This window comes from Myxocyprinus asiaticus, chromosome 30, assembly GCF_019703515.2.
Source record: "Myxocyprinus asiaticus isolate MX2 ecotype Aquarium Trade chromosome 30, UBuf_Myxa_2, whole genome shotgun sequence".
Taxonomy (NCBI): Eukaryota; Metazoa; Chordata; class Actinopteri; order Cypriniformes; family Catostomidae; genus Myxocyprinus; species Myxocyprinus asiaticus.
The window spans coordinates 6,654,201-6,681,846 of NC_059373.1; the positions used below are offsets into that span (position 1 = coordinate 6,654,201).

The 27,646-nt window shown below is 37.1% G+C and overlaps 1 protein-coding gene and 1 long non-coding RNA gene across 3 annotated transcripts in view; one reads left to right on the plus strand and one right to left on the minus strand.

Moving 5' to 3' along the window:
* Nucleotides 1-27,646, plus strand: part of LOC127421197 (junction plakoglobin-like) — a 98,217-nt gene that overhangs the window by 39,764 nt on the left and 30,807 nt on the right. Inside the window, exons 1-9 of one of the 2 annotated variants that reach the window (XM_051664041.1) lie at nucleotides 9,724-9,834; nucleotides 10,113-10,150; nucleotides 11,470-11,631; nucleotides 15,233-15,486; nucleotides 17,690-17,928; nucleotides 18,481-18,682; nucleotides 20,397-20,541; nucleotides 22,713-22,816; nucleotides 27,133-27,471. In XM_051664041.1, the coding sequence (XP_051520001.1) occupies nucleotides 10,138-10,150; nucleotides 11,470-11,631; nucleotides 15,233-15,486; nucleotides 17,690-17,928; nucleotides 18,481-18,682; nucleotides 20,397-20,541; nucleotides 22,713-22,816; nucleotides 27,133-27,471 (1,458 nt within the window). In that variant the 5' untranslated portion in view covers nucleotides 9,724-9,834; nucleotides 10,113-10,137. Of the gene's footprint in view, nucleotides 1-9,723; nucleotides 9,835-10,112; nucleotides 10,151-11,469; nucleotides 11,632-15,232; nucleotides 15,487-17,689; nucleotides 17,929-18,480; nucleotides 18,683-20,396; nucleotides 20,542-22,712; nucleotides 22,817-27,132; nucleotides 27,472-27,646 lie in introns of those variants that run through there. The other variant, XM_051664040.1, reaches the window with a different exon arrangement.
* LOC127421198 (uncharacterized) lies at nucleotides 1,294-27,370 on the minus strand. Its single transcript, XR_007893952.1, has 3 exons — nucleotides 27,231-27,370; nucleotides 5,896-6,021; nucleotides 1,294-2,804 (listed from the first exon to the last, which is right to left on the minus strand). It is a non-coding gene; the product is annotated as an uncharacterized LOC127421198 (long non-coding RNA).

The window sequence follows — 27,646 nt, forward strand, 5'->3', positions numbered from 1 at the left end:
AAGGGGCTTTTTTTTTTAAAGTGAGCAAAATAGCGGAAGGTAGCTAAATAGTTGAAATCACTTATAACACTTTTAAGACTTCTGTATGTAAATGACTAACAGTATGATTGGCTAACCTCCTCATACTGGTGTAGACAGTTTGCTTAATACTTAATGCTTAATAATATCATATTTTAATGTGCTACAAATCAAACTCTTTTATTTCAGAAAAGCAAGGACAATTGTGTTTTCTGTTATATGATCCCATTTGAATTTGTTTAGAAACTAGTATGAGTGTGTTATATTGATTAAAGTATCTCATGATTAAATAACGCTTTCTAATGGTTCTTCTAACTGCATTACAGAGATAATGTTTTCTTATGGTGTCTTATAACTGTATCAGCCTCAGACTGTCTTCTGTACCTCATAATGATTGTAACATTAGACCAAATCTCTCTACATTCATGCACAATTTTATACCAACAGTGATAGATATTTGATCATATTGTGTCAGATGAGCTTATGGAATATTATTTACAGGCAACTACAGATATCTGTACTTTTTGTTATAATTGGCAGTTTAAAGCACCAATGGTGATGGGTGTTTTTCTCAAGTAGGATTTGCTGCAGCCCAGTGATCTCCAAATGGGGAAAAAAATCTCCAGAAGAGGGAGGGGTTACTCCAGAAGGGGGTGGAGTTACTCCAGAAGGGGGGTGTGCCATCTCCAAAATGGGACGGGTTAGGTTAGGGGCTCTGAATATCCCACCACTTTTTGGAGCTTGTCCTGCAGCTATATCCTTCTTGTTTAAAAAAAAATTAAAAAAAAATACAAATATTAAGACATGTTTTCAGCGAATATGTCTTTAAGTTTTTATTTTTACCCCATTGACATTTTTTTTCTTTCTAATTGTAAGCATACATCTAACTAAATTTAGTAAGGTTTATAGGAATATTCCAGTTAAATAAAATTTAAAGTCAATCGGCAGAATTTTTGTCATAGGGCTCTATTTTAAGAGTGCTAGCGATAAGCGCAGCGCTATGCTTTAACTCATAAGTTCAAAGTCAGTGGGCATGGCCATAAAGTTTTGGTATTTATGTAAGTATTATTCATAATCTTCATCTACTGACACACAAATGATTCCTAGTTTTAAGAGTGATTGTATCAGAACGCACTTCACTTCTATCGGTTGATTTTGAAAAATTAATTTATTGAAACATGAAAAAATGTAACAAAAATTATTTCTAAATTCAAATTACACTTCAAACAAAATGAAAATATAATCAATATAATGAAGTGGTCAAAAAATCATACCAATTCCAAACATTTTCTCTTTCCAACTTCTTCCACAAGCCCGTTTTGTAGTAACATAAAAATCACTCTATGACAACAGGTGGAAAAATACCAATACAAATTAGATCATAAATACAGTTATAAAACATGACCTATAGATAGTTTAACACATATCTCATCATTTTTGTTTCATAAAATGGCTACGACAGTGATTAGCAGGGACATAATTTGATGTTCCTCTATATTTTCAGAGTTTGGACATTAACTTTATTACCACCTGCTGGTGGAAATGCAGGAACTGAATTTAGACTTTGCACTGAAAACAGGTGTGGTTTTGAAACGTCATAGTGCTATGACCTAATTCTCAGAAAAATAGCAAATTGTGCTTTGCGCTGCTTCATTAACATATAATACATGTATACACAAACACTCCCACTTACACCCACTTGCATTTAAGCTGGCAAAAAATGGGCTTAGAATTAGCGTTCTCATGAAAATTGGATAAGACATAGCACACAGCTCGTTGCGTGTAGTGCTGTGCTTTGTGCGCTCACAAATATAGAGGCCATAATGTTGATTACCATAAAAATTTATTTTGACTCATCCCTCAAACATTTGAGGTTACATTGTGGCACTCACAAGGGAAGTGAATGGAGCCAATTTTTGGAGGGTTTTAAGTTAGAAATGTGAAGATTTTATAAAAACACTTAAATTATTTCTTCTTTTAATACTTGAAAGTTGTTTGAGCTGTAAAGTTTAAATCGTCATTTTTACGGTCATTTCAGGGTTTACGGCGTTATGATGTCATGGCATTGAAGTTTACATAGAAAAGGTTAGTAAGTGATTTTATCACACTAAAATCATGTTAACACACATCTTGCGGCTACATTTTGAAACACTGAGGATTTTAACTTTTATGGATTGGCCCCATTCACTTCCATTGTACATGCCTCACTGTAACACAGATATGAGCTTTTTTTTTTTTTTTTTAAGAAAAGGAGGGACAAGTTGAAATTAATTGTTTGTAGTAATCAATATTATGCTACAAATTATGTTGACTGAACTTGAATTGAACCCGGATCATTCCTTTAAAACAAGATAAACATAATTTGCAAACTGCGTCTGAAAAATAAACTTTCAAGATAAATTTTCTTTTTAACATTTTCTTACACAATGTTGCTTAGATCAAGTAAATGTGTCTTGTTTTAATGATGTTTAGATATTTTTACTGGAAAACAAGACAAAAATACTTGTTCAGAAAATTATATTCTGTTGTATGGAATAAAATCAACTGGTGTAGATATTATTGCAAATGTTGTTGTAATTGTAGGTTGGAAGCACTGATCGTGGTTGCTGCTTTTCTGAGTGTGAGAGCCGAGAAGTGCAGGTGACTTTGTAATTCGAGTCTTGGCGTGAGGTGACTCATAGTATCATCAGCTTCACTCCAGGAGTCTGGCAAAACCTTGTGCTCTCCCACAGACACTCCTGCCAAGCTCCTGTTGTGAATTTGATTTTCCCAGCCCTGCTGAGAAGCTGAAAATATTTGAACATGTACAGATGTTTCTATCAACACAGTTCTGTCAAACTGAGAGGCTTTTGAGCATAAACCTTTATTTAATTACCATTTAGCAGAGGCTTTTCTTCTAAAGCAACTTACAGTGAACTAATTGCAAAGAGAGTCCCACTGGAACAGCCTGGGATTAAGTGTTTGTTCAAGGGCACAATATTGTTAGTAAAGAATCAAAGGAACGTTTCAGTTAGTAAGGTCTACTCTTAAATCAAGACAAATCTATTTGCAAATGGTGTTTGCAATAAATCAGAATAAGAAAACATACAGTATAGAATAACATTTGAAGTTACATGTAATGATTCTATCTTTTGCAAGCATCCACACACACACACACACACACACACATACACACACACATATGTTGGTGTGGCTATCCTTATGAGGACTCTCCATAGACATAATGATTTTTATACTGTATATTTATTATACTATAGATTCTATCCCCTAACCCTAACCCTACCCCTAAACCTAACCCTCACAAAAAACTTTCAGCATTTTTACATTTCAATAAAACATCATTTAGTATGTTTTTTAAGTGATTTGAATTATGGGGACACTAGAAATGTCCTCATAAACCACATTTATAGCATAATACCCTTGTAATTACCAGTTTGTAACCTAAAAAAATTTCCTCATAATTTACCCAAACCCGCCCACACACACACACACACAAACATTATGTACTTGCTGAAGGTCTCCCAATATAAATCTGGACTGACACTCGCAGAGTAAACACAAACTACGGCAGCATGTCGCTGGAAGCCAAACAAAAACTGACAGGTGCTGGTGCTGCATTGTTCAGTGTCAAGTGGCCAAAATACAGCAAAGAACGTTAGATGCAGACTCTAGACAAAACCAGATATTATGAGTGTGTGTGTTTTAGGTTTTGCATACACTGTGGAGACCAAATGTACTGACAAGGAGAGTAAAACCTGAAATCACCTACATGGTAGCCAACATTTCCTATGAAGAGCCTAATAAACATATTAACCTCCCGAGACCCGAGTTCGACTGCTGTGTGCAATTTTCCATTTCCCTTTTTGATTTGTAACTAGTAGCCCCTAATAAACATGCAAACATAATTTTTTGAAGAGCAAATAGTTTCCTAAAATTTGATATCCTCATATGTGGGCAGCAGGACTTAGTTGTGAAATGTATAAATATTACCAAGCTATAGAAAGCCAGATTTTCTTTTTTTATCAAATTGTTTCCGGGTGTGTTGGTTATTCATGTTTTTGAGACATTACAGTTGATTTTCTGTAAAGCTGCTTTGGAACAATGTGGATTGGGATTCAAGTGGTATTCAACTGATCACAATGTATTTTCTCATCAAAAAATCTTCCACGTGCAGCAATGACAGCTTTGCAGATCCTTGGCATTCTAGCTGTTAGTTTGTCCAGATACTCAGGTGACATTTCACCCCACACTTCCTGTAGCACTTGCCATAGATGTGGCTGACTTGTCGGACACTTCTCATGCACCTTACAGTCTAGCTGATCCCACAAAAGCTCAATGGGGCTAAGATCCATAACACTCTTTTCCAATTATCTGTTGTCCAGTGTCTGTGTTTCTTTGCCCACTCTAACCTTTTCTTTTTGATTTTCTGTTTCAAAAGTGGCTTTTTCTTTGCAATTCTTCCCATAAGGCCTGCACCTCTGAGTCTTCTCTTTACTGTTGTACATGAAACTGGTGTTGAGCGGGTAGAATTCAATGAAGCTGTCAGCTGAGGACATGTGAGGCGTCCATTTCTCAAACTAAAGACTCTGATGTACTTATCCTCTTGATTAGTTGTACATCTGGCCTTCCACATCTCTTTCTGTCCTTGTTAGAGCCAGTTGTCCTTTGTCTCTGAAGACTGTAGTGTACACCTTTATATGAAATCTTCAGTTTTTTTGGCAATTTCAAACATTGTATAGCCTTCATTCCTCAAAACAATGATTGACTGATGAGTTTCTAGAGAAAGCTGTTTCTTTTTTGCCATTTTTGACCTAATATTGACCTTAAGACATGCCAGTCTATTGCATACTGTGGCAACTCAAAAACAAACTCAAAGACAATGTTAAGCTTCATTTAACGAACCAGAGAGCATGATTACTCAAGGATAAGGTGTTGGAGTGATGGCTGCTGGAAATGGGGTCTGTCTAGATTTGATAAAAAAATGACTTTTTTCAAATAGTGATGGTGCTGCTCTTTACATCAGTAATGTCCTGACTATACTTTGTGATCAGTTGAATGCCACTTTGGTGAATTAAAGTACCAATTTCCTTCCAAAACAGCAAAATCTGTACATTATTCCAAACTTTTGGCAGCCAGTGTACAGTATATAAAAAAACTAAACAAATAAAAATAATATGACTTGATTTGACTTTTATGTTACAATGTTTGTTTCTACTTCTGCCGCAAAATCTCAATGTTCTCTCTTTGCACAATCAAACAAACTAGTGATTGCCAGTGCTGAAGCATTTTACCAATCAGGAATTCACATAATTCATTCTGATTCAAAGTATTGGCCAGCATCATCTAGTCACTGCCAACCATGTTAAAGTAAAATTCTACATTATAGATTCTGAATATATGTCCTGCTTATCATTGTCCCATGTCTGCCAATCATGTTGAGTGGTCCAAACATCACCTGCAGCCTGAAACTGAACTTTAGTCAGATGTTAGGAATGAATGCGCTTAGCTGCATAGGAAAGTTATAGGATGCTCCCTTGCTCCATAATTGGTGAATTACTCAACCTACAGTGTGCTGTCTGTCTGCACTGGTCTCAGAATAGTTTGAAATTCACCTTATTTTCATCCTAACTCCATGTAAAGCCTCTGAAAGCAACATTTTCATCTCATTGATTCTCAGTGAGATAATGCACAGTAAATAAAGGATTTCTAAGAAAAAATAGTGGCCCTATTGCCAGCTTCCGTGATCATTGTGTTTAACAGCATGCCGTTTCTCGAAAAATCAATGACATTTTCAAAATGGCATATCGGATGAAACTAGAGACTCTAGTCTTTTGACTCAAACACGTTCCAGTGTAAATACTTAATGAGATTTCTTACCAGATGTATTTTTGTTGGTGTTTCTCCCAAAGACAAACTCAGCTGTGATCGGCACCATGTTGCTTTGTCACATGACTCAGTGTGTTGAAAGTTTAACCCTTTAATGACCGCCCAGAGTGTCTTGATCTGAGATAAATGAAATGAAATTAGGCATAGTGTACAGCAAAGACAAAACATAATGTATGTGGATGAGGACGTAGTGTTGCATGAGGTTAAATAATGTCTTCATGAATATGTAAAAATGCTAAATGTTTGTGTGAAGTTTTGGTAGGGATAGGGGATAAAATATAGAACTGAAGTCAATGGAAAGTCCCCATCATGGTTGAAAAACAAAGGCTTGTGTGTGTTGAGGTGGAAGTCAACAAACAGAACATTGAAGACAATGTAAAGAGGCAGTGTATGATGAGTAAAACAGACAAAGATATTCTGGAAAAATTCATCATAACCAAAGATGATGTGTCCTGCAGTTGACAGGAAATGGGAGAGAGAACTGGGTTAAGGTAGGGTGCAAGAGACATATGATGTTGTCTCGGGCAGTCTTTGCTCCTTTTCAGGACAATGGTCAAAAAGAAAATAGAGACATCCTGTCATTTTATCTTCTATTCCTCAGTAATGTCTATTTTAGACCTTTCTTCCACCTCACTGGCCTTCAGACATTCTGTACAATCTGTACTTCCCCTCCAGAGATAACTTCCTTTTTCTCTCTGACTATAGCTAGAGACACACATCCATCCATCCATCCATCCATCCATTGCTTTCCATAAATCCCATAAACTACAGTAATAAAGTAATTACTACAGTAAGGAGAATAATTTAGACAAATTAAATTTAGGATTTTTTGTAAAGATTTGATTTCACAGATTTGTGCATTATCTTTGATTAAATTGGTGCTTCTGCAGATAACTCTGCTGTCACTAATATATTGCCATAACGCAGCATTTCTGGATGATTTTAATCCTGGTTTCAGTAGACATGCTTCAGATTTAGTCTTGACAAAAACATGCCTAAAAAAGTCAAATGTATTTACAAAATGTATATCACTTTTTCTAGATTAGAAGTTTGTGCTTGCCCGGGAGCCTTCAGAAATAAAATGGCACTGTATTCTGATTGTGTTGGTTTTATGGGAATTGGAGAATAATTTCTCCCATATTCCTGAATTTTCAACATTAGTTGGGGCCCTCCCATGCAGAGTCTCACTTTGAGATGAAAGCATTCATGTGTAATTTTCCTCTTTAGTGCTGCTATCCAGATCACATGTGCTGTTGGCTAGAAATACTCACAGTATGCTATCTTCAAAGTTTTAAAATATTAGTTCACCCATCATTTACTCACCCTCATGTTGTTCCAAACCCATATGACTTTCTTTCTTTCATGGAACACAAAAGGAGATATTTTATAAAATGTTCACACAGCACTATTCCATACAATGAAAGTGCATTGACAAAAGGCTGTCAAACTCCAAAGTGGATTTTTAAAAGTATCATAAAAATGGCCCAAAACAATCATTAAAATCTTCTTTACAATTTCTTCTTTGTGTTCCATGGAACAAGAAGAATAAGAAGAAGAAGAAAAAAAAAAAAAAAAAAAAAAAGCCTAACCCTTTAAAATGCCTTTTGCCTGTCCAAATGAAGTTCCTGTTTTTATTAAGCATGATAAAAATTCATTGAAATAAAGAAGACACAATACTTCGGCCTAAGCCCTGCTTAACCCAGAAAACCTTTTTAATTAATAAGTGCATATATAATTAATGAGTCTTAATGCCTACTATTGTAAATGTTTTTTGTATTCAGAAGCTGCTCATTCCTTTTGACTTTTCACCCTCTATTAGGTATAATGTGCTTTTCTGATTGTTTAATTATTGTTTCTGGCTGCAGTTGACTAAGCAGACTAAATATGGGTGTGTGGTTTTTGTGTGTTGATATTAGCTTCATGTTGATGTGATTAATGATTGTGGAAAAATGCAGGGCACGTGGTGTCATAACAACAGTTAGCAACATCCCAAATGCCTTAACTGAGGGACTGCATGAAACTGTACTCATATAAATCAAGGGCAAGGGAGAGAAATACTGCAGAATTTGAAACTGAGACTCGTTTTTAAACTGGACTAAGTTTAAAATGAAAAAGAAGAAAGAAAAATAGGCAAACGAGATCTTGTCGGATGTACCAAGTAGTTCAGAGAGGTGTTACATATAAAATGGATTAGTCACCGGTTTTACAGTACAGAGAAATTACGTTGTTTCATGTTTTTTCTTCTTTCAATTTTTGATGATACGCTCACGCAAGTGTTTTCATTTTCTCATTAAAATGCAGTTCTTTGCCTGTGTTTCTGCATTACAAACATCCGACAGAGTCTTTTGTTTTTGGTTTTTTGTTCTCTTTTATACAGTATGTAGAGATTGACAATCAGAAACTCTTTCAATCACAGTTTTTCAAAATGAGTCGATTAGTTGTAGCTGCTACAAACTGCGTTTTATTGTTCTGATGAATTCCATTTTTGTAGAGATTTATTTGTTGCTTTTATTTCAGAGAATTCTGTGATTATTCAATTTAATTAAAATTAAAATTAAATTAAATTACACAATTAGCTGGAATACACTGAAACCATTTTTTTTATTATTTAAAGTTTATGCTTAAAACAAGTAAAAAAAAAAAAAAAGAAAAGAAAAGCTGATGCTATTTGCACCCTGGTGCAAATAATGGTATATGCTATTCACACCCCAATGCAAATAGTGTCAGATACTATTTGCACCCATATTTAAATACTAACATACCGGCATCTGCAGTGTGTGTATTGTGTTTATTTAGTGTCCCACAGACACACTACATTAACCTCTACCCCTAAACCTAATCTTAACCTTACCTTAGAAAAAAATAACCTTGGTTTTACTACAATAACCATGGTTTCACCACAGCATTTTTTTGTAAATTTATTGTAACCACAAAATTAACCATGGTTACTATATTACCACAAAATTACTGTACTAACACCATGGTTAATTGCATTGAATTGCAGCTATGGTTTCTGCCAAAAAACATGGCAACTATAATATTCCTGATACAGTGATGCAATCTACACACAATCGATGCTGAGCCGCGGGAATTAGTGCCATCGACAGACCCCGCCTCTGGATCAAACCCTTCCCTGCACTCCTCGACATTCACCGTGACAAAATCACTGTGATGAAATCAACATTTATATTCATTTTTATCAATTATTTTAGTAGAATTAAAGGGAAATATTAAGAGTGGAAACAGGAAATCGGATGGGAAAAAGAGCGGGATAAAAGGTGGATTCGAACCATGGTCGCTAGTACAACGTTACACAATCACACCATCTTTACACCCCACGCCACTGCAGCGACTTGTAATATTTAGTCTGTCGTATATTTCCGTGGCTCCACCAGACTATTGGGGTGCAAATAGCTTCACTGCGTGGCAGATGCTATTTATACCGAGGTCTTAATGGATAATACTTCTTTGGCTTTGATGCATACAGTAGGTATCAAAAAATGTATAAAATCTATGCATGTATAACTTAAAATTAAAATGTATATATTTGTACTATTTTAAGTGCCTCACTGTAACCCAGATTTTCGCTTTTTAATTTTTTTTAAAGGAGGGACGAGTCAAAATTATGTTTTGTGGAAATCAACATTATGCCACAAATGTTGTAGAAGTGAAACAGGTGTTTTTTTTTTTTTTAAAGTAAAATAACTTGCATTGAGTCTGTCCTATGGTATTAAGGCTGCCTGGGAAAGCAAAAACATTTTGATATTAAAGAGGATGCATCTTTTCCCATCATGCCTCTTGAGCGGCCTTCGAGCCATATCCCCGCCTGCAGTCTGCCCTATTTATAGTCACGAATTAGGCACCTCTGTGGGATTCAAAAACCACAAACCTGCATAGCAAGTCACCCTTCAGTTCTTGAGGATAAAAATGGTAAATTCCTACAGTTTTACCCATCTACTTGCTCTGTTTGGACTATAGACTGAAAATGGTTGAATTTCCATTTTGGGGTTGCTTCTATGATTTGTGAGATTGTTCAGTGCAGTAGTTTTATAAATAGCATTGCCTGCTCACTATTTTTACGTCCCACTGGTGCTTTTCCCTCCAAACTGGTGCATGCTGTCACTTCTGGTTCACATTGCAGAACGCTTCATACTGCATCTCTCTAGTTTTCTAAGCTGTCTAATAGTTTTTCTCATGTTTCATTATAGGTTGAAATAAAGCTGGACGGTGGTGATGTCACTGCAAAGTAAGTGTATGTTTTTTTTTTTTTTTATGTGTTTAATTTTTATAATTATATAAAATAAATATATTGTCTTGCAATGTGTCTCCACATTTTGTGGTGTGCATAAGAAAAAGATTTAAAGTGGCATGTAGATACACTGGGGTTCAAAAGTCCGATGCCCCTATTTTGCATTTTTCTAATTTTATATATAATTATTTTTTTATTATTACAAATTATATTACCAGCATAACAGTTTTAGTGAAAAGTTAAATTTAAAAATTAAATATGAATTGCAGAATTTGCAGAATGGCTGTGTCCCTTTTTTGATGGAATGACAGCATGGACTCTGCTGTCAAGTTTGTGGAAACCTGATCCTCATGTTACCACAGCATGATTTCCAAAGAACATCTTGTGATGTTACGTAATATTTGACTTTGTTGACTTTTTGTACAGGGGAGAGAACATGGTCAATGTAAAAAATGTTCTTATGTTTAATTAGTGGCCTAGAAATAGTGCAGCACCTTAAATGTCTCTCCTTTATTTTGCATCAAAACTTATATGTTTAAAAAAAAATTGAAATCTTAAAACTTTGTTTATTTACATATTTAAAATTAATTTTAAGTCCCAGATTTCTGAAAGTGGACTCACTTGTAATTTTGAGAATTATCATAACTATAAGTCTGTGCAAGGTTCAGAAATTATCATTTTTAAGGGAGAATTCACCCAAAATTCTCCCGTCATTTACCCACCCTCATGCCATCCCAGATGTGTACTTTTATTTCTTCTGCTGAACACAAACTTAGATATATTTTGAAGTATATTTCAGCTCTCTAGGACCTCACAATGCAAGTGAATGGGTACCAACATTTTGAAGCTTCAAAAGCACATAAAGGTAGCATAAAAGTAATCCATATGACTCCAGTGGTTAATCCATATCTTCAGAAGTGATATGATAGGTGTGGGTGAGAAACAGATCAATATTTAAGTCCTTTTTTACTATAAATTCTTCCCCCTGCTCAGTAGGTGGCGATATACACAAAGAAAATAAAGAAGAAGAATGTGAAAATGAAAGTGTAGACTGAGAGTAAAAAAGGACTTAAATAATGATCTGTTTCTCACCCACACCTATCATATCACTTCTGAAGATATAGATTTAACCACTGGAGTCGTATGGATTCCTTTTTTTATACTGCCTTCATGTGCTGTATTTATCTGCTCTAACATCCCACAATTTTCATCAGAGAAACATTTATAATAAAAACCACTCATAGTTGAAATCTTTGGCATTTGAAGCTCTGAGGCTTTGGCAAATTTTTAGTCATATTCATGCTTATCTTCTGCAGTGAGTGAGGCACAGGGGGCAGTGAAAGTGGAGGAGTGGCAGCAGACGTTTTACGCCTCTGACTCTGGGATACAGTCGGGGGCCACTACGATTCGTGATGAAGATGAATCTGAGTGCAGCAAGAAGTATACCATCACCAGTACTGCTGTGGAGAGTGCCGCAGGTAACGCATTCTCACTAAAGGTCTCCTTTTCCTTCTCAGAACATTTTGATGAATTATTCTACCTGAGGGCCTTTTTTGTACCTCCAGAAGTTTATATTGGAATTGGTGGCACTCAACCCATTCCACGTGGGCTTTTACAACACACAAAGTGCCTTTCTATTATTAGATATATGAGTAATAAAATATCTGAAATAAAATAGTGAAAGGGCATAGATGAGAAAAGGGGAATGGGATCAGGACATGACGCAGTCTCGACTCAAACTCACATCAGCTCAACATTATAACACAGGAACTCGATATGTTGCTGCTACTGAATGTTCAGTACCCTGACATCAACACATTCTGTCATCGACTCAAGCGCCATCTTCCATCAGACATTTTTACATCAGTTCAAATGTGTTCACATTTTCGGAAGTTGTGTTTTCTCTCTAATTACAGTTTTACTCCATTGATGGTTAGGTTTAGGGTTGGGGTTTGGGATAGGGCATATGGTTAATAAAGTATCCATTCCTGTTGAATGTATTACATAATTTACAACTTAAAACAGCTCACTTTACTACTCTCTTTTGGTGCCACTCTGTGGACATTTCAACTTGGAAACTGGCAGGCATATGTGCCCACACGTTCTACAACACTTCCAATTTTGGCCACTGGGGGCAGTGTTTCGAATTTCGGTGTGCATAGACCGATTTAAGCTGAAGAACTTTTGACCTACTGTCGCAAATGAAGTGAGTTAATTGTTCTTGTTCCACGCACTGACTTTTGTTCACTGAAGTTTCTCTTTTGTTACAAATTCTTCTACAAATAAATTCTTGTAATCAGATTACAGTTAGTGACTTTCAGTTAAGGTAACAATTAATTTTAAGTAAATTACTTGGGTTACACATATTTTTTCCCAGTGCGCTTTTTAAGTCCTCATGGTCGCGTAGTGATTCGCCTCAATCCGGCTGGCAGAGGATGAATCCCAGTTGCCTCTGCATCTGAGACCATCAACCCACGCATCTTATCATGTGGCTTGTTGAGCGCGTTGCCACGGAGACATAGTGCATGTGGAGACTTCACGCCATCCACCGCGGCATCTGCACTTAATTTACCATGCGCCGCACCGAGAACGAACCACATTATAGCAACCACAAGGAGGTTACCCTATGTGACTCTACCCTCCCTAGCAACCGGGCCAATTTGGTTGCTTAGGAGACCTGGCTGGAGTCACTCAGCACACCCTGGGATTCGAACTAGCGAACTAGCGGACTCCAGGGGTGGTAGCCAGCGTCTTTTACCACATATTTCTAAAATAATATTATTTATTTGTAATACATTTAAAATATGAATTCATATGTTCACATCATGCAAGTCTCCTTGTGTTTCTGTGACAGCTGAAGGGTGTGTGACAACGAACAAGGAGGAAATATAGAAATTATTTTGAATTCATTGAGCAGAAAAATTAATGTTTCAGTAAAAAGTGTTTTAGAAAGTAACTTAAAAGTAAAATAATTAGTAATGTGATTACTTTTATGATGAAGTAATCAGCAAAGTAATCTGGTTACAATTTTAGAGAAGTAATTAGCACTTTGTAATAATATGTAGTGGATTGCTTTTTTATTGTAACTTACCCAACAGTGCTGAAAAAATACACCCTTCACTTTAAGAGTCTGTGAACAATTTGGAGTGACTGAACGAACTAGGACATGTCATTTGTAAATGAAATGAACAAACAAGGCATCGTGTTCGTGAAAACGAAAAGGGCATTGTTTGTTCAGTTTAGCGTGTAAATTAATCTTGATTTAACAAGGAGAGAAAGGGGGTGTAAGAATGCTCCCAATTTATGAATGTGTAAAAATGACTGATGACCATACACAACTGAATTGTCATAAGGACAGTATTAAAACTCTTCCTTCATTTATTTAGGCTGTTGCTGTTCTTTCCATAACTTGGCCAAAGTCGAGCAAAGCAATGAATGGAAATATAATAAATCTGCTCTGTTTTCATTTGTGAAGAAACAAGCAATGCTTATGTTGCTTAAACACTCCTTAGTATTTAATTTTAATAATACATCATAAGATTTTTGTGCAAATGTTGTACGCATGCCTGTTTACGTGTTGACAATAACCCAATGATTTCAAATTTCAAATCTCTTTTTTTTAAATAAGCTGATTTTTGATAGTTTTTAGAATATTGGTGTGCATCTTAACATGCTCTAGAAATAAAATCTGATTTGTTGAATGGATTGAAATGATTTGAGTCACTGGGATGAATCAAATTATCCATCACTAGTGTCAGGATATGCTCTAATAGCTGCACCATGACTCAGACAGTCCTATTTAAATGTACTGTATTTTGTTGTCTAGATTAGATGCATATTGGATGTACCTGCGGTTATATCATCATTCTTTGTTGTCATGGTGCTGTCAGTTCCAAATATCTGGGGGATTTTGAAATAGAATCCTCACAATGACAGCATATGTGATCATGCGGTTTGGAAGAAAGCTGAAAATTTATTGACTGCCCATTTTCCCAAACCTAGTGACATTTAGAAACTCATCCAAACACTCAGTGCACAGGTTTGCTTTTTATAGCTTGAACATTATTACTGTCAAAACGGAAGCTCTGAAGACCCCTTACTGGCTCTCAGAACGCTTACAGCATGAACGGCTCTTTCTTCAGAGCATCAGAGATACATTCCATTGCTTTTCTATGACCAGTTCTCTGTTGTAAATCTTTTCTGCTATTAAATGTGCCCAGAATATCTTCATTTGCACCATACAACTTTGAAATGCAGCATAATATGGTGGATTACAAAGCACCATTATGCAGTTTTTAAAACAGTTCTGACTTTGAGATCTGAGTGGATGAGCCATGTTCAAAGCTGTAAATACAGATAATAAAATGCAGCTAAACATACTGTATAATCAAGCATGCAGCTAAGATAAAAAATAAATAGGCTTTTAACTTTATTTTTTGTTTTTGACACCAAAGGCTGTGCGTCCAATTCAAATCCCCAGAATATTGATGCAAATTCATGTATCATTCGGTAGAAGCTAGCCAAATTAGGCAGATGGCAACATGGACAGGTTGCATGATATGCTGAACTACACAAGGTGAATGAAAATACAACAGCATTAAATACGGGTTTACTTGCAATGAGTATAAACATGGACTGGGCCACAATGTGTTTTGTCTGGTGGTTTTTTTGTCTTTTGAGATTTAAATTGATTTATTAAATTCTTGTTTTAATATTATTATTTACTATTATTTAATTATTTAATATCTACTAATATATTTAATATTAATTCCAAAAATATTTTATTTATGTTTACATTTAATTTACATTTTTACATTTATTTATTTATTTATTTTTGTATGATACACAAGTTTGGTCCAAAGTAAAATCTGGGTCCTGAACAAAACCAATTGAGAGCCACTATTTTAATGCAGTACTGTACTGTATATTGTTGTTGCTGACATTTTATAAAAGTAATAAGCCACTTGGTGATTTTACCCTAACACCCTATAACTGTAGTAAAATCACTGTTATGCATGTACTCGTGTGACTTATTGGCTTAATATGGCTGTTTCATAGTTTCCTTCTCTTCATACTCAGATATAGAGTCCCAGTACAGTCTGACTCGGGCTCAGAGAGTTCGTGCTGCCATGTTTCCTGAGACACTTGTGGAGGGAGAGACGGTGCTTGCCACTCAGAGCAATCCAGACCTGCCCACCAATGTCCAGAGACTGGCCGAGCCCTCACAGCTTCTGAAAACAGCTATCGTCCACCTCATTAACTACCAAGACGATGCTGAGCTGGCCACACGAGCTGTGCCAGAACTTACCAAACTGCTGGCTGATGAGGACCAGGTATGACGCCAAAGTTTGATATTTCACAGATGATAATCATGTTTGAGGCCACAAATTCATATTTAAAGAAATAGTTCACCAAAATATGAAAATTCTGTTATTATTTACTCATCCTCGTATGGTTCCAAACCCATATGCTGTTATTTTTTCCATGGGACACAAAAGTAGAATTTTTGAAGACGACGATCAAGGACAAAAATATCATATTAAATGAACTATTCTTTCAAATGTAATGTCATCTATTGTTATCAATGTCTTTTACTGTTAAAAGCAATGCCTTATATTTGAAAGCTTAAACAGTTGAGACGAAACTGATCTGGAGCAAAAATAACACAGTGCAGTTATTCAAAAAGCTTTTGCTTTCCTTCTGATATTGTCCCGTATGAGCATATATCTTCAAAATGATAAGCTCAAAAGAGCTAAATTGAAAGGACAAAGCCATTTAGACTTAGTAGCTATTATTCTGAGAGAATAAGAAAGCACTGCGCATGATGATATGTAATGCAGAAAGAAAGTGTAATGGAAAGGAGGGAGAATAACCTTACTGGACGGGTCAGAACTGTGGGAGGAGAGAAGGGGAGTGAAATTAAATAAAGGATTCAAAAGTGCCGTGATATGATGCAACAACTAAACTTCAAGATACTGTATTATCTGTTTCCCAAGTGAAACAGGAAAAGAAGATATGAGATATCGTTAAAGAATTGTTTAAATTATGTCATTGTTTATTCGCACTCATGTTGTTCCAAAACCGTTTGACTTTCTTTCTTCTGAGGAACACAAAAGTTTAATTTTTGAAAAACATCCTGGCCACGCTTTTCCCTTTTAATGTAAGTGAATAAGGACTAGGGATGTCAAGCCAGAATAACAAAAAAGCACACATTTTTGAGTTGTTGTTTTTCTTGAAACATGAAATGATATGTGAAATGATATACAGTAGGATACGATGCGGTACAATTGGACCTATACTGCCTGTATAATATACCATAACATACCATCTCTTTCCATACCATACTATACTGTACTACACTATGCTATACCATCCCATACTTATACTGTGCTGTACTGTACTGTACTGTACTATACTACCATCCCAAACCATACTATACTATACTATACTATACTATACTATACTATACTATACAGTCCCAAACCATACTACACTACACTAAACTATACTATACTATACTATACTATACTATACTATACTTATACTGTGCTGTACTATACTATACTATACTATACCATCTCATACCATACCACACTTACACTGTGCTGTACTATACTATACTGTACTATACTATACTATACCATCTCATACCATACCATACTATACTGTACTACACTATGCTATACCATCCCATCCCATACGTATAACTTGCTGTACTGTACTATACTACCGTCCCAACCCATACTATACTATACTATACTATACTATACTATACAGTCCCAAACCATACTACACTTAACTATACTATACTACACTATACTATACCATATTTATACTGTGCTGTACTATACTATACTATACCATCTCATACCATACCTCACTTATACTGTGCTGTACTATACTATACTGTACTATACTATACTATACTATACTATACCATCTCATACCATACCATATTATACTATACTGTACTATATGATACTATACTGTACTGTGCTGTACTGTACTATACTGTACTATACTATACTATACCATCTTATACCATACCATATTATATTATACTGTACTATATGTTACTATACTGTACTGTGCTATATTATATGTTCAATATCACACTATACTTTACTATGCTGTACTGTAACTTACCGTTCCATACCATACTATACTGTAATGTACTATACTGTGCTATACCACCACATATTGTACTTATACTGTGCAGTAATACTTTACTATACTGTCCCAAACCATACAATACTGTACTATACTATTGCATACCACTCTATACCTTTTTATTATGTACTATACTGTATTACTATACTATTTCTTACTATTACCATCCCAAACCATACTATATTGCACTATAGTATACACTGTACTACTGTAAATAAATATAGTATACTATAAAATATAGTATACTATACTATTACATAATGTATTACACTACACCACACTAGATATTCTGTTATAGCAAATTAATGTAACATTTATTTCTTATGAGAGATTTGAAACAATAAACCTTTTATTTTCTCATTGTAGGTGGTGGTAAATAAGGCCGCACTCATTGTGAACCAGCTAACAAGGAAGGAGGCCTCTCGTCGCGTACTCATGCAGTCTCCTCAGATGGTGGCGGCCGTGGTGAGAGCCATGCAGACCACCGGAGACCTAGAGACCACTCGTTGCGCCGCAAGCGTCCTGCATAGCCTCTCACACCAGCGCGAGGGCCTGCTAGCCATCTTCAAATCAGGCGGCATCCCCGCACTTGTGCGCATGCTCAGGTTTGTATATTAGTATGTTTGGAATTCAGTACTAAGTGTATACTCTATTGTTAGCTGGAGTAGTATGGTAGTAGAATGCCATTCCAAATATTCCCAAAGTTTTTGCACAAACACTTCCATTTGATGTACTGCACCTCCTTGTAATAGTTGTGCAGAGATGCATTTTAGAGGAATGCATTTAGACGTGGTAAATTTGCTGTGTCAAAAACCTCATTTAGAACAGATGTTGAGATAATAAAGTAGAACAGAATTTTTACAATCACACCAGGGCCGGTGTGATTTTTTTCCATAACTTTTATGCAACATCACCATATTAAGTTGACAGTGACAGTTCCCATAGAGAAACCATGGGTGTTGTGTCTTGCACAGTGATGCAGTGGTGATAGCTGAGGGTCAGGGACCGGCTCTTGCAGAGTTTGAAACTTTAGCCTCTCAGATACCAGCCTTGATCTTGAACCATTAAGCTACAACTGCTGTTGAGTTGTATTTGCAAATGAAAATGTAGTAAATGTAAAAACGGTCGACCAAAATGAGTTTTTTTTTTTTCTTCAGTTCTCCTATGGAGTCTGTGCTCTTCTATGCCATTACCACATTACACAACCTGCTCCTACACCAGGAGGGAGCTAAGATGGCAGTGCGTCTGGCTGATGGACTGCAGAGGATGGTCCCCCTGCTGAAAAAGAGCAATCCAAAGTTCCTGGCCATCACCACAGACTGCCTGCAGCTGCTGTCCTACGGCAACCAGGAGAGCAAGGTGTGTGCATTTGTTGATTTCTCCTGGATCGCTTCACCTTACGGCATGTTTACACCAAGTCCAAAGCAATTTTTATACATAAAAGCATACATTTCCACAAAAAAACTCTGCACCCAAATTACTTTTCACACCAAGTCCGATGCTGCATTTTCATAATTCCGAAACCCTGTCTGACTTAACCATGTATTTGCCTCATGCCAATTCCTCCCCCAATCAAACCTCAGGCATCTCTGGATGTGAGTACGAAGTAAAGACAGGTGGGTGAGTGTTTACAGATGTGAAATAGAAACAAAATAACATGGACTTTATGCAACAGTTGCGGACGGGACGATACCAAAAATCACTAAGCAATAATTACTGCGGAATGGAGCATTTAATCATTACAACAACAAAAAAAAGGTAGGCTATTTAAAACAGCAAGATAAAGGATGCTTGCAGTGTTAAACAACTGTCAGAAGAAGAGTTTTACTCCTGTATGATATAAATAGCCTATGTCATAAACCTAGATATTATTATTTATTTTTTCCCCTTTTTCACCCAATTTGGAATGCCCAATTCCCAGTGCACTTTTAAATCCTTGTGGTTGTGTAGTGATTCACCTCAATCTGGGTGGTGGAGGATAAATCCCAGTTGCCTCTGCGTCTGAGACCATCAACCCACGCATCTTATCATGTGACTTGTTGAGCATGTTGCCATGGAGACATAGCACTTCATGCCATCCACTGTGGTCAACTCACCATGTGCCCCACCAAGAACGAACCACATTATAGTGACCACGAGGAGGTTACCCCATGTGACTCTACCCTCCCTAGCAACCAGGCCAATTTGGTTGCTTAGGAGACCTGGCTGGAGTCACTCAGCACACCTTGGGATTTGAACTAGCGAACTAGCGAACGCCAGGGGTGGTAGCCAGTGTATTTTACCACTGAGCTACCCAGGCCCCCTTAAACCTAGATATTATTATTAAAAGGCTATCGATATTTTTACATTTGTTTTTTTATTCAAAGCCTATAATCTTATGTAATTTAACATAAGTTTTGAGGAGGATGTTTAGGCTATTTACTCTGTTCACTTTGCATGATCTCTTGTTCACTTTGCATGGTCTCTATTCTAACATCTGCTTTCCTAATCTGTCACTTAAGATCGACTGTCACTGTGACAAAGAAGAAATGCTTTAGAAATTATGGCTTCGACGTCAGGAAGTGAGTGAAGCCACGTGCACGCAATGGAACACAGATCGCCGTAACTGCACCTGCTGCTTAAAGTCCCGATTAAGATGACACAGCGTTCTTATTTGCTTGATTTGATGTCATGAAATAACATATTTGCCCTGCAGAATATTCAGTGTGAGCCTGCATACCCTTAATAATGTGTTTTGTCATTGCTATATATAAATTAGGTTCCTGCAAAGAGTATCATGTATAAACATACTGTACACGTGCACCACATCTCTACGAATGAGCGCAAAGTAATTTAGAATACGATTGAGAAAGTAGTCGGATTCAAATGTTTACATGGCTAATATTTTTCTTTTAAACTGATTATTTTAGGACTACACCACCCCCTTCAATCGAATGGAAATTTATTTCGGATCCATCATTTTTGTGTTTACATGAAGGCTTTTCAATCCGATTGAGCTATCAGTCAGATTATACAGTAAATGGATTGTTTGGTTGCATGTAAATGTGGCCTCTGTGTTTTTCTCTCTTTGCAGTTAATCATCCTGGCAAATGGTGGGCCCGAGTGTTTGGTGTTTATAATGAGAAACTACAACTATGAGAAGCTTCTGTGGACGACCAGCAGAGTTCTGAAGGTGCTTTCGGTTTGTCCAAGCAACAAGCCGGCTATTGTTGAAGCTGGTAAGTCTATGAGTGCATTACTTTTTTTAAAACTCTGTTTTGCTCTGTGCTTTACTTTTGTCATTTTTTTTCCCCAAGCCTAGAGGAACATTCTTATCTTTCTTTGGTTCCCAAGAACTGTTCACATGGGCATTTTTGTATAATTTCCCTCTAACTTAGCAGCTTGACTCAGCGTCTCTTTAGTCCCCATCATATTAAAACTACTTTTTAGGCTTCATGTATGCAGGGACAGGGGTGTTATTGTCTTGCGGTATGAAGTCTGGTCCACGTTGCAGCTTATTCGGGCCAAAAAATGTCACCATATAAAGTGAGAGAAATGTCTATTATAAATACAGTTAATTTCATACCAAAAACTATAAATAAAAATAGTATAACCTAACTAAAATTTGTCATTTTTACCTTATATTTTTGTGCAGTATGTCATTTGTATGCTTATGAGGACATTGTGCCAAAAGGTGCCTCACGTTGTGCCTGACAGGCTGATTGATAGCTTAGCAATATGCTTACAGCAAACTCTTGGAATTCTGATTCAAACGCTATTTGTGTATTTTGTAAAGCTTTTCAAATCAGTCACTTACGAATTCCATCTCTGTTAAGATACTACCTTATAGCAATTAAGACAAACTGCAAGTTTTTGCACTTAAAAAAACTGGATGCAGTGCAATGAATAGTACAGAATGCATGTGTTTGTTGAAGTTGAAGTTTTTAACTTGACACAGCATCTAAAAAAATGTGGCACTCCTGTGCGAGACACTGAAAAAATAGCTAGACGTGGCACAATAGTCAAAGATACTCATCTAGCTCATGTTTGCAGAATAAAACAAGGCAGTGGACTCCATTTTGGAATGCTCCATTGCTTCATAGCAATAATATCTGAGCAACCACCCTGAACATGCTAGCAACACCCTAGCAACCACAAATAATACCCCAGCCACTGCCTAGCAACCACCTATAACACCCTAGCCACTGTCTAGCAACCACACAATACCCTAGCAACTGCCTAGCAACCACTCAGGGCCCTGAAAGTGTTAGCAACAGCCTAGAAAGTTATTTTTAACTTGACACGGCGTAAAAAAAAATCAAAACGTGGTACTCCTGCATGAGATGCTGAAAAAAATCACGAGATGTAGGGCAGCAGTCAGATGTCCATCTAGTGCATGTTTACATAGAAAAACAGCACAGATAAACGCAAAAATGCATTTGGTGTGAATGGCCCCTTAAAAGGCAGCTGCCCGCGAAGGCAGCGAGGCAGTTTCTAAGTTTTGAAACGATGTAATGCTTCATAGCAAAAATACTCTAGCAACCACCCTAAACACCCTAGCAACCACCCATAATACCATAGCAACTGCCTAGAAATCACCCAGAAAACCATAGCAGCTGCCTAACAGCACACTAGCATCAACCTAGGAATACCTTAGCAACCACCCTGAACATGCTAGCAACAGCCTAGATAGTTCTTTTTAACTTGACACGGCATCAAAAAAGTGGCACTCCTGTGCAAGATGCTGAAAGAACATCGAGACATAGAACAAAAGTCAAAGGAATCCGTCTAGCACATTTACATTTAAATAACTTTGAAAAACAGTGCTGATGGAAGCAAAAACACATTTGGTGTAGACGGCCCCTAAGAAGACAGTGAGACTGCTCACTACATTTTGGAACGCTTTAATGCTTCATAGCAATAATGTCATTGGTATATGGATGATACTTTATTAATCCTGACCTTTCAGTGAATTAATTTAGATATGCTACAGCTAAGGTTGTGTGACTCAAATATCTCATTCTATCATGCCTGTCACTTGTGATCTCATAAAAGTCTTAACAGTAATAACATCACTGTCCTTTTTGTATGGGGTTCATTCAGATTGCCTTGTGAAAGCATTGAGGATCAGGTAGTACCAATAGTTAGAATGCTGGATGAGAGGCAGTTTTCAAGGATGTCTCCTAATATTCTCTCCCTCATTTTATCTTTCTAAGCCATGTGGCTTTTAGTTTATCTGCACTGACTCCAAAAGACATTTCTCTCCTTTTGGCAGACAATGGCTAGTCCATGAAGAAATACAGCCTTCTGTGTAAAGCAGGTTGTGTAGCTGAATAGTTTTTTCCTTCTGTTGTTTTGTGACTGAGAATGATAAATATGGACTCCAAACCCATTTCTCTGTGTTTGGCAGGAGGTATGCAGGCTCTTGGCCAGCATCTAACAGGCTCCAGTCAGCGTCTAACGCAAAACTGCTTGTGGACTCTGAGAAATCTCTCTGACGCCGCAACCAAACAGGTAAGCTAGCTGTTTCAATCAATAGAGTGATGAGAAAGTCAATGGAAGAGTGGTCATTTGTTGCTAAGGCAAGCACCACTATTATTATTGCTCATACTTAGCATATGTTCTAAGCTTTAAACTTTGAAGATTAACATAGCCTGCACCGTTTGCGCTACAGACATGAATGATATCTACAGTAAAAGGCAGAAGCTGTTTGCACCCTGGTGCAAATAATGGGATATGCTATTTACACCCCAGCGCAAATAGTGGCAGATATTATTTGCACCCCAACCCCAGTGCAAATATTGTAGATGTTAATGGCACCCTGGTCACATAGTGTCAGATGCTATTTGCACCCTGTTGAAGATAATGATATATGCTATTTACACCCAGTGAGAATAGTGTCAAATATTTTTTGCACCCTAACCCTGGTGCAAATAATGGTAGATACTAATTGCACCCTGGTGCAAATAGTGTCAGATACTATTTTCACCCTTATTTAAATAGTAACATACCGTATGGGCATCACTGCAGTGTGTTTATTGTGTTTGTTTAGAGTCCCACAGACGAACTACATTAACCCCTACCCCTAAACGTAATCTTAACCTTACCTTAGAAGAAAATAACCTTGGTTTTATTACAGTAACCATGGTTTCACCAGTTATCACAAAATTAACCATGGTTACTATATTACCACCATATTACTGTAGTAACACCATGGTTAATTGCATTAAAACTATGGTTTCTGCCAAAAAAAAAACACTACAATATTAGTAATACAGTGATGCAATCTACACACGAGTGATGCTGAGCCGCAGGAACGAGTGCGATCGACAGACCCCGCCTCCGGATCAAACCCTTCCCTGCACTCCTCGACATTCACCATGACCAAATCACTGTGATAAAATCAACATTTATATAGATTTATCTGTTATTTTAAGTAATATTAAAGGGAAATATTAAGAGTGGAAACAGGAAATCGAATGGGGAAAAAAGTGGGACAAAAAGTGGATTTGAACCATGGTTGCTAGGACAATATACATCCTCTCACCATCTTTACACCCCACACCACTGCAGTGACACCTATTGTCTTGTTTGTCATATATCTCTGTGGTTTCAGCAGCCTATTGGAGTGAAAATAGCTGCGCCGTGTGGCAGATGCTATTTACATGGGGGTACAAATAGACACTCCGTATCTAAAATTGTGTGGTTTATTGCGAATTACTTTTCTAAGTGATCCGACTTAATTTTTTTGCCCGGTGGATGATAAAACTGTCAAAATCTTGTAAAAGTGACACAAGCCATATCTAGGATTTACACTCACCAAGCACTTTATTAGGAACACTATGGTCCTAATAAAGTGCCCGATGTGGTCTTCTGCAGTTGTAGCCCATCTGCCTCAAGGTTTGGCATGTTGTGCATTCTGAGATGTTATTCTGCGCACTACAATCATACAGAGGGGTTATCTGAGTTACTGTAGCCTTTCTGTCAGCTCAAACCGGTCTGACCATTCTCCATTGACCTATCTCATCAACAAGGTGTTTCCGTCCGCAGAACTGGTGCTCACTGGATGTTTTTTGTTTTTGGCACCATTCTGAGTAAACTCTTGAGACTGTTGTGCGTGAAAATACCAGGAGATCAGCATTTACAGAAATACTCAAACCAGACGTCTGGCACCAACAATCATGCCATGGTCAAAATCACTGAGATCCCATTTGTTTCCCATTCTGATAGTTGATGTGAACATTAACTGAAGCTCCAGACCTGAATCTGCATGATTTTATTCATTGTACTTTTGCCACACGATTGGCTGATTAGATAATCGCATAAATAAGTAGGTGTAGAGGTGTTCCTAATAAAGTGCTCGGTGAGTGTAGAGACTTGGGGGTGTGCTCTTTTGACTTGGGCCAGTGAGCAACCATCTACTGTAGCATCGCCCTAACAACCACCAAGAATACCCTAGCAACAGCCTAGCAACCACCCAGAACACCCCAGCAATGCCCTAGCAATCACCAAGAACATTTTAGCAAGCACCTAGCAAGCGCCTAGCGATGCACTAGCAACCAACCAGAACATACAGACTTACAGTGACACCTAGTGGTGTGGATGCAGCATCATTCAAAATCAATAGTTTTCAGTTACAGATGCCATTGTATTATTAACAATCAGTTATGATTAATTTAATCCAAGAGTGAAAGTGTCCAATAACAAGACTATTACTGAGATTAAGCGAGTAGTATTCAGCTGGTCATGCGATTCCAAAATGGCAGCCCCCATGAGGGCACCCCTTCCCAATGTAGAATAAAACAGTTTTATAAGGTTACTGATATGACTAGAGTCCTCATCTCATGTGAATGGTCATGATTTTATACATAAGTTTCAAAATTACATTTAATTTCTTTAGGAGTAAGACTTTTTTAATGGGGAAAATGAGTGCACCTTTAACAAATATTGGGAAAGTTGTTGTGACTTACTATACACAATACTGGGAATATAGCCACCACTCAGAACCCTAGCAACCACCTATCAATGCCCAGTAACCATCCATAACACCCTAGCAACTGCCAAGCAATTACTCAGAACACCCTAGCAACCACCTAGCTATGCCCAACAACCACCTATAACACCCTGGAAACTGCCTAGCAACCACTCAGGACACTTTAGCAATGGCTTAACAAATATTGGGAAAGTTGGTGTGACATACTGTATGCAATAATGGGAATATTGTAGGCCAACTCCAACATTGTGTTAGTGAGTTTTACAAAGGCAAGCACCACTCACATTTTCTTCAGAAAAAAAATAAATAAATAAATAAAAAAGTTTTAATATATCTGCCCTGTTATAGCTAAATAGAGTAATTATTGTTGTTCCTGGTTGAAAATATAAGTCAAATAAATAAATAAATAAATTAGAATGAAATTAATGCTACAATTGAATAAGATTGTGTTATGTTGAATATGGAGGATGTTTGACATTGAGTATTTTTAAAGCACTGAGAATGTTAAAGTAATAGGGCACCCAAAAATGAAAATTCTGTTATCATTTACTCACTGTCAAGTCATTCCAGTCCCGTATGACTTTCTCTTTTCTGTAGAATTTTAATATATCCTGGCCACTTGTTTTCGTTTAATGGAAGTGAAAGGTGTGCTATATTTCAAGTCTTTTGAAGGCATACAATAACTTTGTGTAACAAACAGAAATGTGACTTGTTATTCAATTAAATACCAGCTCTCTTCTGTAGCTCTCAAATAAAAAAAAAATGTATAGAACTATTATGGTGTTTTTGTGTGTGTGTGTGTGTGTGTGTGTGTGTGTGTGTGTGTGTGTGTGTGTGTGTGTGTGTGTGTGTGTGTCATTTTTGAGCTTGATAGTCCCAGTCCCCATTCACTTTCATTATATAAATAAGTGTGGACAAAATATTCTTCAAATATGTGCCTTTTGTGTTACACGGAAGCAAGAAAGTTATACAGGTACAGCATGATGGTGATTATAAATGAGGACAGAATTTTCATTTTTTGTTGAACTCTTTCTTTAAAGGGATAGTTCATCCAAAAATGTAAATTCTCTAATAATTTACTCACCCTCATGCCATCCCAGATGTTTATGGCTTTCTTTTATCTGCAGAACACAAACAAAGATTTTTAGAAGAATATCTCAACTCTGTAGGTCTATACAATGCAAGTGAATGGTGACCAAAACTTAGAAGCTCCAAAAAGCACATAAATGCAGCATAAAAATAATTAATAAGACTCCAGTGGTTTAATCCATGTCTTCTGAAGCAAACCAATCGATTTTGAATGAGAACACGCCAAAATATAACTCCTTTTTTACTATAAATCATGACATCAACAGTCTCCTTGGCGATCATGATTCAAGCTTGATTACACTAGCACCATCTAGTGCTCTGCACATGCGTCAAGCACTAGGAAGTTTAATCGAACTTGAACTCATGGTCTTGCCTAGAGACTGCAGTGGCAAGATGTTCAGTGAAAAATGAGTTATATTTTGGTCTGTTCTCACTCAAAACTGATTAGATTGCTTTTAAAGACATGGATTAAACCAATGGAGTCGTATGGATTACTTTTATGCTGCCTTTATGTGCTTTTTGGAGCTTCAAAGTATTAGTCTCCATTCACTTGTATTGTATGGACTACAGAGCAGAGATATTCTTCTAAAAATCTTCAAAAGAAAGAAAGTCATACACATCTGGGATGGCATGAGGATGAGCAAATGAAGAGAGAATTTTCATTTTCAGGTGAATTATCCTTTTAAATAGGAATTCATGCTTTCTTTTTGACACCCTTGTTTGTACTCTTGCCTTTTTCTCTATCCAGGAAGGTCTCGATGGCCTTCTACAAATATTAGTGAGTCAGCTCGGCTCGGATGACGTGAACATGCTGACATGTGCTACTGGCATCCTGTCCAACCTTACCTGCAACAACGCACGCAACAAAGCCCTGGTCGCTCAGTGTGGTGGGGTCGAGGCCCTGATTCATGCTGTGCTTCGAGCTGGAGAGAAGGAGGATGTGGCCGAGCCGGCCGTCTGTGCCCTGCGACATCTCACGAGCCGCCACCCTGACGCAGAACTGGCCCAGAATGCAGTGCGTCTGCATTACGGCATCCCTGCCATCACTAAGCTCTTGGGCCAGCCACACTACTGGCCTGTTGTCAAGGTCTGTGTTATTTTTGTTTGTCTGCATGCAGTTTTTATTGCCATATTAATTGATAGACTACATGGTTCATAGTCCATCAGGGTTTATATTCTGAAAAAACTGAAAAAGCAAATGATTTGGCACTTCCTAGCATTTCTATACAGCTTAAAATGTTTATCATAGGTTGTCATGTATT